The sequence below is a fragment of the Manis pentadactyla genome, chromosome 15 (genome assembly GCF_030020395.1).
Source record: "Manis pentadactyla isolate mManPen7 chromosome 15, mManPen7.hap1, whole genome shotgun sequence".
In the NCBI taxonomy this organism is placed as follows: Eukaryota; Metazoa; Chordata; class Mammalia; order Pholidota; family Manidae; genus Manis; species Manis pentadactyla.
In genome coordinates this window covers 4,190,600-4,203,716 of record NC_080033.1, presented here as the reverse complement: position 1 = coordinate 4,203,716, position 13,117 = coordinate 4,190,600, and the positions used below count along the sequence as shown (strand labels likewise).

At 49.2% G+C, this 13,117-nt stretch overlaps 1 protein-coding gene across 4 annotated transcripts in view; it reads left to right on the top strand.

The window, feature by feature from the left end:
- The window catches only part of RELB (RELB proto-oncogene, NF-kB subunit), a 29,949-nt gene extending 16,853 nt beyond the window's left edge, over window positions 1-13,096 (top strand). For 3 of the 4 annotated variants that reach the window (XM_036885754.2, XM_057492685.1, XM_057492686.1), the window contains 8 exons: window positions 1,872-2,029; window positions 3,360-3,451; window positions 3,610-3,741; window positions 5,384-5,488; window positions 8,957-9,172; window positions 9,948-10,016; window positions 10,155-10,232; window positions 12,312-13,096. In XM_036885754.2, the coding sequence (XP_036741649.2) occupies window positions 1,872-2,029; window positions 3,360-3,451; window positions 3,610-3,741; window positions 5,384-5,488; window positions 8,957-9,172; window positions 9,948-10,016; window positions 10,155-10,232; window positions 12,312-12,700 (1,239 nt within the window). In that variant the 3' untranslated portion in view covers window positions 12,701-13,096. The remainder of the gene's footprint in view (window positions 1-1,871; window positions 2,030-3,359; window positions 3,452-3,609; window positions 3,742-5,383; window positions 5,489-8,956; window positions 9,173-9,947; window positions 10,017-10,154; window positions 10,233-12,311) is intronic. The other variant, XM_036885755.2, reaches the window with a different exon arrangement.
- The last annotated feature ends 21 nt before the right edge of the window (window positions 13,097-13,117 follow it).

Here is a 13,117-nt window from a genome sequence, read left to right as displayed (position 1 = left end):
GGCCACATATGCAGCCTGACACAGTCAGGTGTACTTGGTAACTTAAATGCCATATGCCCAGGGTTGTCACTGGTGGCAGGATTTTCCAAAGTGGTGAACATCTCTCAATCTAGACAAAATTCAGCCCTCTCTCAATATGGTGGCTGCAGTCCTTGAAATATCAGTGTATTTTTAAATTATGGGAAAAAATACTGTATGTGTAAAACGGAGCTGGTTCAGAGCTCTGGTCAATTTAAACAGGTTTGTCAGTGATGTGAACGTCGGCAGGATGTTCAAAAATCTTGAAGTGCTTGTGTGGAACTGTCCCTGGTATCACAGGCTATGTAGCATCTCTGGCTCTTATCTGCTACTGCCTGCTGTGGGTCCCCGTCAGTGTCAACCAAAATCACCCCCAATATCCCAAACGCCCCCTAGAGGGCGGTATTCCTTCACCGAGACACACTATTTTCATTGTGTTTCCTGGGCAAGGGCTTTACAAGTTCAGAGCAGGCTTTAGAGGAGGATCCCTGATGCCAGCAGGACCCTGTGGATGACCAGGAAAGCCAAGGGGCTGAGAGAGTCTGGGCCCCGTCTAAAGGGCCTGGTTTTATCCTCTGCTGCATGTGGCTTCTGAGCAGGAATAATAATAATTATTATTTTTAAAGAATCTGGAAATCTGGAATATCATGATGTCCATACTTTTTAAATGTAGGCTCCAAATTTTTATTTTCATTTTTTTAAAAGTTTTTTAGCTTTTTAAAAAAAATTTTATTGAAGTATAATTGACATACCAAAAATTGCACATATTTAATGTACATATTTTAATGTTAAATCAACGAACACCTGTGTGCCCTCCACCAAACACACCAGCTGACCTTTTGCCGTGTCACTCTCCATACCCACAGACACACACATATGCAAATACACACATCGCTTTTTGCTGAACCATTTGCAGACGAGTTGTAAATATCATGCTGCTTCACCTTGAGATACCTCAGCATGCATCTCCTATGAATAAGCTCTTGCACAGCTGCAATACCGTTATCGTCCCTAGGAAAATGAACACTATTGCATAATATCTAATATACAGCCCATACTTAATTCCCAGTGTCCCAAATTTGTTTTATAGTTGTTTCTTCCTCCTTAATCCAAGATCCAATCAAGGATTATATGTGGGATTTGGTTGTCGTGTCTCTTTAATGCCCTTTTTTAAAAAATTGAGTTGCAGTTGATCAAATCTTAAGTGTACAGTTCTGTGCATTTTTATGTATGTATACACCATGTAACTACCTGCCAGGTCAAAATATATTACTTGTTCTCTTTTAACCCAAGATGTAGTGCCCATCTCTTTATTGTCTTTCACAACCCTGGTATTTTTGTCCTGGTGACCACAATTGTGCTAGTCTGACCTTTGCTCGTTAGACTCAGGCGATGAGCTTCTGGGGGGCTGTCACACAGTGTCGTTGTGACCTTCCCAGCTCATCTAGTCAGTGACTATCTAAGTCACTGTGGCCCAGTATTGCTGATGCTGACCTTGATCACCTGGTTAAGGTGTGTGTCTGCCAGCTTCCTCCACTGTAGAGGTGCCTGCTCCCCTCATCATTAGAATGTCTGCAGACCTTGCTTGGAGAACCTGTGGGCGTCCAATGTTTCAAAACGCTTAGTGGCCCAAGAGAGTTCATCTGTGGGGCAATGATTATGCTGTGAGGCACCCAGGCCACCAGTTGGAAGCCTTTGATTTAGGATCTCAGAGGGGTCTTAAGCAAAGACCCTTCCATCGTCCAGGTGGGAGATGGGAGAGAGGTGGGGAGTTACTAAGGGAGGCCGCAGGGAGTTTCGATGGGTGCAGGTGTCTGCAGTGGGACCCCAAAAGAGCACCTGTCTTCCTGCAGCTCCGGGACTGTGGAGGGCTGCGGGAGGTGGAGGTGACCGCATGCCTGGTGTGGAAGGACTGGCCTCACCGAGTCCACCCCCACAGCCTCGTGGGGAAGGACTGCACCGATGGCGTCTGCAGGGTGCGGCTGCGGCCTCATGTCAGCCACCGACACAGGTACCCAACCCTGACCCCTGGCCCTTCACCCTTGGTCATGCAGATTTGGAAGGGCTGAGGACGGCTCAGGGAAACCTCAGGGCGAGGGGCAGCTTGGCCGGACTCTCCTCACTGCATTTCCTAGCTGGGAAAACCAAGGCCAGGCCTGGGGTGGTGCAGAGGGTCTCCCCTAGGCCTGGAACCCGACGGCATGCACATTCACACGCATTCTTTCTATCCCCATTTTGTAGAGGGGGAAGCTGAGAGCTAGCCAGTGGCGGAGCTGGGATTTAACTCCAGACGTGACTTAACTGCAAAGCCCATTCTCCCTCTCGCTTTTATAATTTATATATTTCTAAGAAGTAAAAAAATAAAAGGTTGAGAAAGGATGTGCAGTGAAAAATAAATTTTCCTGCCATGTTTGGGCCTCCAGCTACCAGGGCCCTTTCCCGGGGGCAATTATAAATTGTGCTATGCACGTATTTCTCCCCTTACAAATGATAGAAGTCATTTGGACCTCATTTTTATGTCCTAGTATTTCTTGGATATCATTCCTATCAGTATGTAGAGCTGCCCTGTCCTTTTTATTGGCTGCAAAAACATCAACATACGTCCTAGCAACATACACCTTTGTGCAGTTAATTGAACAAGTTCTCCATAAACGGGCACTTCAGTTGGTTCCAGGCTCTTGTGGCTCTACCTGTGTTACGATGCGTGGCTGTGCATGTGTATCATTTCTTCTCCGGGATAAATTCCTAGAATGAGCTTGTAGCCTCCAAGTCTGTACATTTATACTTTTAGTGGTTTATAAACTTATGAAAATGTCAGCACCATGAGAGCAGGGCTTTTGTGTCTTCTGTTCCCTGCTGTATCCCCCAGTGCCTAGCACAGTGCCTGGCACACAGTAGGCGCTCAGGAAATATTTTTGGAATGAATGAATACTGCCATATTGTCGTCCAGTGCATGATTACCGGAGTAATTTACAGCCCCGCCAGCAATGGGTGAAAGCAGACGTATTACCAAATATTTTTCTTTGCCCTTTTGATGAGTTCTTAAAAACTGGCATTACTTTGTTGTTTAATTTGCAGTTTTCTTGTTGTAAATGAGGTTGGCCCTTGTTTTCAGGTGGTAAATATATGTTGTATTCCCAGGTTCTCTCAAGAATCCTAGACACCACTGAGGGGTTTGAACCCCAGACCCCTCCTAATGCTGGGACCCCAGGGGCCTGGGGCACCTCAGCCCCTGAGACTGTGAGCCCCAAGGCAGCATCTGCCAGAGCCCAGCTGTGGGTTAGGGCTCCACCTGCCCCTTTAGGAGTACCTCCCTAACCCCTGTATACACCCTCCCCCAGCTTTAACAACCTGGGTATCCAGTGTGTGAGGAAGAAGGAGATCGAGGCTGCAATTGAGCGGAAGATTCAGCTGGGTATCGACCCCTACAATGGTGAGTCCCGTGCCTAGCCTGGTTGTCCTGTCCTCTGGACCCTCCGCTCCCTTGCCACACCCATCCCCTTGCTTTCTTCAGTATCCACCATCTGCCCAGCCCCACCCCTTCCCTGTCCCCTCTCCCCAACCCTTAGGCTTCCCGTATCTCTCCCACAGCTGGATCCCTGAAGAACCATCAGGAGGTGGACATGAATGTCGTGAGGATCTGCTTCCAGGCCTCATACAGAGACCAGCAGGGACAGATGCGCCGGATGGACCCTGTGCTGTCTGAGCCCGTTTATGACAAGAGTGAGTCAAGGGTGCTGTGTCCTTTAGGGTTGTCCTTGGCTGTGGTACCAGGAAACCCCACATACAATGGCATGAATATACAGGGAGGTCTTTATTTTTATTTGTCTCATTTATTATGTCTGTTCCTCGTCTGCTGCTAAGCAGTGTCAGGGTACTGGTTCAGCAGCTCTGTGATCCTCTTGGCATTTCCCTCATGGTCACGAGCTGGCTGCCACAGCTCCTGACATCATCACTGTGTTCAAGGCTTGATGGGCAGTGTCGCCCTATATGGTGTGTAGGCTGCACACTGCCCGATTCCAGGGGTCAGCATTTACTATGTAGCCTATGGAAATGGGGCCTCCTACTGTTGTAGAATGCACAACCTATACAACTATACTAGGCAGTCCTAGGGAATAAGCAGCATGAGCATGAGTCTCTCTCTCTCTCTCTCTCTCTCTTTTATAGAAGAAATTAATATATTCTCTGGAAGCCCACTGGTTATGTCTCATTGGCCAGAACTTGATCCCATGGCCACCCTTAGTTGCAAGAGCATCTGAGAAACCAAGTATTTAGGTTTGTCATCTGCTAGAGAGGGGTATAGGCATGGAAGAGGGGATTGGGAGTGGCTGCTAGATTTAGCCAGCCTGTAGTGACTGCCACAAGCATCAGAATGGGGAAGGATATTTATTCAGTCAGAGCTTTCATGGATGCAAGTCATAGAATCCCAGCTCAAATGGGTTGAAGCAGAAACAAAGAAGAATTTGTTCCATTAGCTGAGAAAGTCTGAAGATAGCACAGCGCTTCAGGTCTGGCTCCATCCTGGTCCTCAGTGATGTCATTAGGCATCTGTGTCTTCCCATTTCTCACCTATGCTTCCTCCATGTTAGAGCCATTCTTGTCAGGGCCCTCCTGTGTGGGGGCAAAGTGACTGTGTGCAGCTTTAGGCTTATTTATATTCTACTGTCTTGGCACCTCTCCCCCACTGCCAAGGAGAGCTTCTCTTACCCAGAAGGCCAAGCACACATGAGGTCTCAGGAAAGAAAAAATTTCTTTACTCATTCTTTTTTATTTTCAGCCACCACGTTCATATTTTTGTTCAGAGTCTCAGGGCTGTCTCTCATTGGCCTGGTTTTATGATCTTCTCTGACCAGTCAGCTGAGGCCAGAGGGAGGCAATGCTCTGATTGGCCAGGTCTGGGACACGTGGTCACTGCTGAGCTAGGGAGTAGGCTTAGCCCTACCCAATCCCTACAACTGAGATGGAAGGAAAATGGGGGATCTGTTAATAAAAGACAGACCAAGACTGCTACAGGCAGAAGAGGTGTCCACTAGAGATGAACTCTCTAGGCCACTAACTCTGCAGGCCATTAACTCTTGTCTAAGAATCATCTCTGGTCCCTGACCCCACCAACTCTCTCTGAGGTCTGAAGGACTCCCTTCTGGCTCAGTACCCACCAGACCTCAGCTGGTGGAGGACCAGCAAGTTTCCCTTCACTCTTGCTGTCTGAGCGTCTTCTTTTTCTGCCTGGAGCACAGGCTCCAGGAGGACCGGGTGCCTTGACTCCTCCATTCCCACCTCTTCATGGCTCAGGGTGGGCACTTACCTGGTACCTGATAAGGGTTTGATGACTGAATTTCTCATATACCTTTGTGCTCTTTCCCAGAGTCCACAAACACGTCAGAACTGCGGATTTGCCGAATCAACAAGGAGAGTGGGCCATGCACGGGTGGCGAGGAGCTCTACCTGCTGTGTGACAAGGTGCAGAAAGGTGAGGGGCCTGGGACAGCAAGCAGGCAGAGGGGTGTCTGGTGGCTTGCAGGGGTATCCATGGAGCCTGGGAGGGTGAGGCAGGAGGAGGAGCTGATTGCCTAGGGCAGCAGAATGGAAGGATCCAGAACCCTGGTTTTGTAGCCTGGCAGAAACAGCTGATTGCTTCATTCACTCACGGAGTCACTGAGTCCCCCACTTACTCACGGACAAAGAGGGTGGGCTGTCTGGGTGCCAAGCAGTGCTTGCCAACACTAGCTCAGGCGACTGATATTAACATCATGGAGTTACATAAATAAATGCTTTATGGCACTTGTGATAAGGGCTATGGATAAAGAAAACAGGGCAGGAGATGTGTCTCCTCCTCTTCATTCATGTCTATTCAAATGTCTCTTTCTCAAATAGGGTTTTAAAAAAAAACCTACCCAGGATTGCCTGGCTGGGAAGAACTTCCCTTTTACTGGATCTTGTCTGGCCCCTTTGCTCTTTCTTTCATGTGACTCTATTATAAATAACATCACCAGGAACAGTAATACAGAGCTAACATTTATCTTGTTCTTACTGTATGCCAAGATCTATTGTAAGCACTTTGTACATATCATCTGTTAGATCATCTAACTGCCAAACAGTTCTATGAGGCAGATCCAATTATTATCTTCCTCTTACAGATGAGGAAACTGAGGCACAGAAAGGTTGAGTAACTTGCTCAAGGTCACACAGCTAGGCAGGTAGAGACAGGATTTGACTCCAGGTGATCTGTCCTTGTAATCATTCTTCTAGGAGATGAATAGAAAAATAGAGTTGGAAAAAAATCACAAAGAAGGTAAAAAAGAATATTTGGGGAAAAATAATGCTAAGAAAGGGAGTAGAGGGGAATGGCTAGAGGAATTGTGGGGCACAATTTTATTTACAGGGTCCAGAGAGGACTGCTCTCAGGAGATGACATTGGAGCCACTGAAGGATCTATGTGGTCCTCTGGGAAAAGTGTTTCAGCAGAGGGAACAGCACGTGCAAAGGCTCTGAGCCAGTCTAGCTGTTGGAGGACTGTCAGGGCCACTGGGGCAGGAGGGCAGTGAGAGAGGCAAGGAAAGGGGAAGGACCCATCACAGGGGTGCCCTCCCCCCCCAGCCTTTCTCAGGCCCTGTGATTATATCCTTAACATGTCCCCCACTGGGTCATAGGGGCAGGACCCAGGGCTGCCTTGGTGAGCATTTGTGTCCTCGGAACCACCCAGTCCATGGCCAAGCACACATGAGGTCTCAGAAAAGAAAAAAATTTCTTTACTCATTCTTTTTTATTTTTAGCCCCAACGTTCATTCTTTAAAAAGAATTTTTTTAAGCCATTTTAAAGTGTACAATTCAGTGACTTAGTACATTCACAATGTTGTGCCACCATCCCTATGCAGTCCAGAATATTTTCATCACCCCAAAAAGAAACCCCTTACTCACTAAGCAGTCACTCCATTCCCCACTCCTCCAGCCTCTGGCTACCACCAATCCATCTTCTGTCCCTGTGGATTTGCCTGTTCTGGACTTTTCATATAAATGGAATCATACACTGTGTGTCCTTATGTGTCTTTCACTCAGCATAATGTTTTCAGGGTTTATCCCTAGGGTTGCATGTGTCAGTGCTTTGTGCCCTTTTATGGCTGAGTACCGTTCCTCTGTCTGGATGCACCCCATTTGGTTTGTCCATTCATGGGCTGATGGGCGTTTGGGTTGTTACCACTTTTCGGCTGTTACGAGTAGTGTTGCTGGGAGTATTGGTGTGTGAGTTTCTGTTTGAAAGCCTGTCTTCATTTCTTTTGAGTGCCTACCCAGGAGAGGGAAGTCACATTTTGAATGAAGGAGCAAATGGTTATTGGGCGGCTCCTGTGTGCTGGGCCCTGTGCTAGGCAGCGCTGGGATGCCATAGGGACACAGACAGCCCTGGGCTCTGCCCTCACAGGGCTCTCAGATCATGGGAAGTAGGTAAAGAAATACAAATTACAAAATGTGGGTTTGGCTGAGAGAGAAGACAAAGTATGGAGACTAGACAGCAGGAAGACCAGGCAGGGACTGGGCATCTGGGAAGGCTTCCCAGTGGAGGTGATAGTTAAACTGGCATCTGAGGCATGCCAAGGAGATTGTTAGGGGCCTGGGAGTTGGGGTCAGGGCAGGGAAACCTTCCCAGGTGTGACTGAGAAGCCACAGACGATGAGAATCCTGTTCTATCACTCATTCACTGGCCAGTCTTGGCCAGGCGACTTCACATCCTGAGCCACTGTTTCTTCATCCCTAAAGTGAGCTGGTGTTCGGATGAGATGGGATCCCAACTTCCCAAGACCTACACTACAAAGAGTTGGCGTTTACTGAGGGTATTCTGACTGCTGGGTCTGGAGCTAGTATTTTGCATAATGCAAATGGAAAGAATCATACCTAACAGGGACTGAACACCTATTATACACTAAGCCCTCTTGTATGCCTTTTACTTGTGTAGACTCATTTAACTCTCCTACCAATCCTGTGAGGCAGGTACTATGGTTTCTATCTGTTAAGGTGAGAAACTGGGCCCAGAGACCTCAGCTAACTTCACCTAGGAGCTGGTGGCGAAGAGCTCTAACCTGCCTGGACTCCCTCCCATCTTGGCTCCGCTACTTGCTATCTGTGTGACCTTGGACAAGTGACTTTACCTCTCTGTGCCTTTGCTTCCTCCTCTATATAATGGGCTTCCCAAAAGTACCTTTTCCATAGGGTTGTTATGTGACTTAGAGGCAAGCCATGTGTGTCCAACACATATAAAGCCTCGGTAGATGGAGTTAGTGGCACTAAGAAAAAGAAATATCAGGCAGAGTAGCATGTTGAATCCTGACCATTCTACCAGCTGTGTGACCTTGGTAAGTCCATAACCACTCCAAGCCTCAGTTTCTCCATCCTTGAAGTGGGTCCATAGAAAAGGGTTAACATAGCAGGTCTGAGACTGTTGTCCTTTGACAGTCCTGCTTACAAGGTTGGCCCTTGGGCACAGTTCGTAGCTCGGGAGAATCAGCATGTGCTTTGTGACTGCACTGGGGTCTCTGGCAGTTTGTGCCTACTTTCCCCTGGACTTTGCCCCAGGCACCTTTTCCTGTTCCTGAGTATGCTTGGTGTCATTTTGCTGTACTAAATCATAGCCAGGAGTATAACTATAGACTGAGTTCTGTGAGTGCCTTGAATGAATCACGGAATCTGGTGGTGGTCTTGGGGGTCCCTGACATGGTGGAGATATTAATTCTACCTGCCTCTGAGGTTGCCAGAAGGATTAAGTGATGTATATAAAAATACATAAAACACTTAGTGACTGGCACTCAGTAGGTGCTCAACAGGTTAGCTGCCACTATGATTAGTTTTATTCTTAGGAATATTAAAATTGATGTCGGGGAGGCTGAATGAGTTGGGGATCTGGTGGGCCAGTATCCCGGCTCAGCTGACATCTCCACTTTCCCACCAGAGGATATATCCGTGGTGTTCAGCAGAGCCTCCTGGGAAGGCCGGGCTGACTTTTCCCAGGCTGACGTGCACCGCCAGATTGCCATCGTGTTCAAGACACCACCCTACGAGGACCTGGAGATCATTGAGCCAGTGACAGTGAACGTCTTCCTGCAGCGTCTTACTGATGGGGTCTGCAGCGAGCCTTTGCCCTTCACGTACCTGCCTCGGGACCATGGTAACCTTGGCAACTCGGGTTGACCCACTGCCCCAGGGACCAGGTCTTTGGCCTTGCTTGGGGTGACCCAGAGGGGCCAGGGGAAGAGGCAGAAGTAAAATGCAGGCTCAGCTGCACAGACTGCAGTTTAAATCCTGGCTCTGCCATTTACTGTCTGTGTTGCCTTGGCTTCTCCAAGCCTCAGTCTTCCACTGTGCAAAATGGAAATGATAATGGTACCCATTTGATGGCATTTTGGGAATATTTAATCAATCCTCCTGTCAGCACACCTGCTTATGCCTGGCCTTTTCCCGGGTAGTGCTGGGGACACAATGGTGTCTGAGATAGCACCAGCCCTGCCCTCATGAGTCTCACAGTCCTACAGGGAGACAGACCTGTTGCCACATAGTGATAACGAAAGTGGGCAGGACGGAGACAGAACAGCTCAGGGCATCTAACCCAGGCTCAGGGGTCAGGGAGGCTTCCTAAAGCTGGGCTGAGGACGGGAGGATGTGTAAGCTGTTCTCCAGTGAAGCAGTAGGGGTTGAAGAAGAGGGTTGTAAGCAGCTGGACACCAGGTGCAATACTGTGCCTGGTGTATTCCAGGAACAACAGAGAGACCTAGTGCAGCCGAAAGTGGATTTGGGTTTCATTCTGATTAAGATGTGGACATCTATTTGCATTGGTTGGCCAAGAGTTAGAACAGCTCAACAACTTCCTCAATGATATCTATAATTAATTCTTAATTATTATTATTGATGGATTATTTTGTATGTCCCTGGCGTCTCCTGAACAGACAGCTACGGCGTGGACAAGAAGCGGAAACGGGGGATACCCGGTGTCCTTGGGGAGCTGAATAGCTCTGGTGTGTCTCCTCTGCCCCTTTCCATGCCCATCTCCAGGTCCCTGGGAGGGGATGATTGATCCCTCTGCCCAGCCCCACCCCAGGGTAGGGAGAAGTGGCTGTGGGGATCCATGGATCCTCATTTCTGCTTTCCCTCAGACCCCCATGGCATCGAGAGCAAACGGCGGAGGAAGAAGCCAGCCTTCCTGGACCACTTCCTGCCCAGCCACAGCTCAGGTGGGTCCGACTCAGTGCAGGCCCCTGCCGCCTGGGGTGGGCTGAGGGTGAACTGAAGCCCTGCTTTGCTGGCCTCTTCAGGCCCCCCACCAAGAACTCCCCCAAGGCCAGTGACTCACCACTTAGCCAGCAGCAGAAAGTGGAAAGAATAAATGGTTCTGATACAGAGTCTGCAGGCTCTGATGTCCACTGGGCCATTTACTTGCTTTGTGACCTTCACCAACTTGCTCCACCTCTCAGAGCCTCAGGGGCTCCTCTTGAAAGTCTCCTCACATAACCTGCTTCACTGGCATTTTAAAATGTATGTATTTTTATAGACACTGTATCCCAGGCACATAAGTGTTCTGCGGATGTTTTCTCATTGAATCTACAGTCACCTGTGAGGTGGGTGTTATCTCTCTCTCTCTCTCTCTCTCTCTCTCTCACACACACACACACATTTTACTGGTGAAGAAACTGTGGCCCAGAGAGGTGAAGTCTCTTACCTGAGGTCACACAGCTAGCCTGTGATGGGGAACAGGGAGTTGCACCTGGGCATATGTATCTTTTAATGATGAAACACTAACAGGTAGCAGGGAGATGGTGGATGAATGGAGGTGGTTGTCAGAGCCAGCCAACCACGAATTCAGAGCCTGTCTCTAGTCCAGCCACCGTCTGGCCTATCCTATCCGACTTCACCTCAACTCACATGCCAGCCTTCAGTGTCCATGAACTCCAACTCTATCTGGCTGCCATCAGAAGTAGCCTCCCCACCCACTGATCACTAGCTCTGAGACCACTGCCCCCAATACCCCAGCTACCTGAAGTCTCGCAGCTCCCAGCCAGGCTCCAACCACTCAGTCTACCCAGCCTGAACCACTCCAGTCAGGTCCACCCTGGGGGTGTAAGGTACCAGCTGTTGTCCCGGCAACCCACTACAACTGGTAACCAATGCCCCAAAGCTCCGCCCCTAGCAACCACCAATCCTAGCTCACTTCTCCACCTTCAATTTCCCAACCCCTCCTCAACATCATCCCTCACCCGTTTCCCAGTGTCTTAAGTCTCACTGGGGCAAAACTCTCTTGGCACTACAAAGATTATAATGGTTAGAAGCATAGCCTCTGGAATCAGACTGGGTTTGAAATTTTGAGGCCACAATTTAGCCACTGTGTGTGACCTCTTTGGGCCTCAGTTTACTCATCTGTCATACGGACCTTTTAGGGTCCTTTCTAGAATTTAGTGAGGTCATGGTTATCTAGCACAGTGTCTGGTACAGAGTTAGTGCTCAGGAGGTGTTAGGAACTTTCCAGAAATCAGGAATACCACCTGCATTTGTTATGATCATATTTTACTATGTTCATAGCAAAACTGAAAATAACAGGGGTTTCAAAAGAATAGAATTTATTTCTTTTCTCACATAAACACATTCCAGAGGTAGTTGTCCAGGGATGGTTTGGGGGCCATATGATCATCAGAGACCCAAGCTCCTGCCATTTTCAACTTGTATCTCATGGTCCAAGATGACTGCTGCAGCTCCAGCCATCATGCCTACATTAAAGCCAGCGTAACTTAGTCAGATGTCCACATTAAGTTGTAAGGAAATAGCATCTGGGAAAATAGAGGCTGGGAAATAGGGTCCAATAGCCCTGGGTCTCTTTATGAGACACATGTAAACAGCCTTTGTTGGTGAGGTTTTTCTTGCTTCAGAAAGAGAGATTCTCCTATAATGACACATTTTACCTTATGATTTGGGTCTCACTTGGGTCTCCCATGGTGTGAATATCACTTTTGGGGTTGTCTCTGTATTTTGGGGGTCTCTTGAGCTTCCTCTCCTTCCTCATTTTGGGGAACTCCCCTGCACTGCAGGAGCATGGTTTCAACCCTGGTTCCACAACCCCACTGCTGTATGTAATTGGTTGTTTTGCCTCAGTTTGCTTATTAAATGAGAATGGTGATAGTTCTTGTTCAGAGGTTCTCCTCGGGATTAAAGGAGGCCAACACTGATAATGCGCTTAGCATAGGACAGGGCATTCCACTTTAGGACCTGGCCAGGAGTTGACCCTGAAGCCCACCATACTTCCTTCTCTCTTCTCAATCCAGCAGGCCCTTTCCTCCCCCCGTCAGCCCTGCTGCCAGACACAGACTTCTTCCCTGGCACCGTGACCGTCCCTGGCCTGGAGCCCCCAGGCGGGCAGGATCTTCTGGAGGATAGCTTTGCCTACGATGACGCCACAGCCCCCACGCTCTTCACCATGCTGGACATGCTGGCCCCGCCACCACTCGCCAGCGCTGTCGCAGGCAACGGGGCTGTAGGGGCCTCAGCTGGGGAACCTCCCGGCCCCGAGCCGCTGACGCTGGACTCATACCAGGCCCCGGGCCTCGGGGACGGGGGCACTGCCAGCCTTGTGGGCAGCAACATGTTTCCCAACCAGTACCGCGAGGTGGGTTTTGGGGGTGGCCTTCTGTCTCCAGGGCCTGAGGCCACGTAGCCCCCGCGGCGCTGGGTGAGGAGGGAGGTGAGGAGCCATGCAAACTCATCCAAGATGTCCAGCACTCCCATCGCCTTGGGCCGCCCTTGGTGAGTCTTCCGATCTCCTGATCCTTCTGAATCGAACATTTTCAGCGCTGACGAAAAGCTCCGTGGCGTCGCTTTCCCCTGAGCCCATTTTACAAATGAGAAAACTGTGTGGGGAGGAAAAGGGGCGTGGCCCCTGCGCCGGCTTGTCACAGCTGCCTCGGCTCCGCGAACAGGGGGCACCTCCATGCAGATTCTGAAGAATGTACATATGGGAAGAGGGTGCACATCCCCAGCCCTCCTTTCCCAGGCTTGAAGTTGGGGGTAGGTCGTTCAGTCTTCCCAATAAAGATTAATTTTTGAGCCTCGGGAGGTCTTGTCTCTTTTTCGC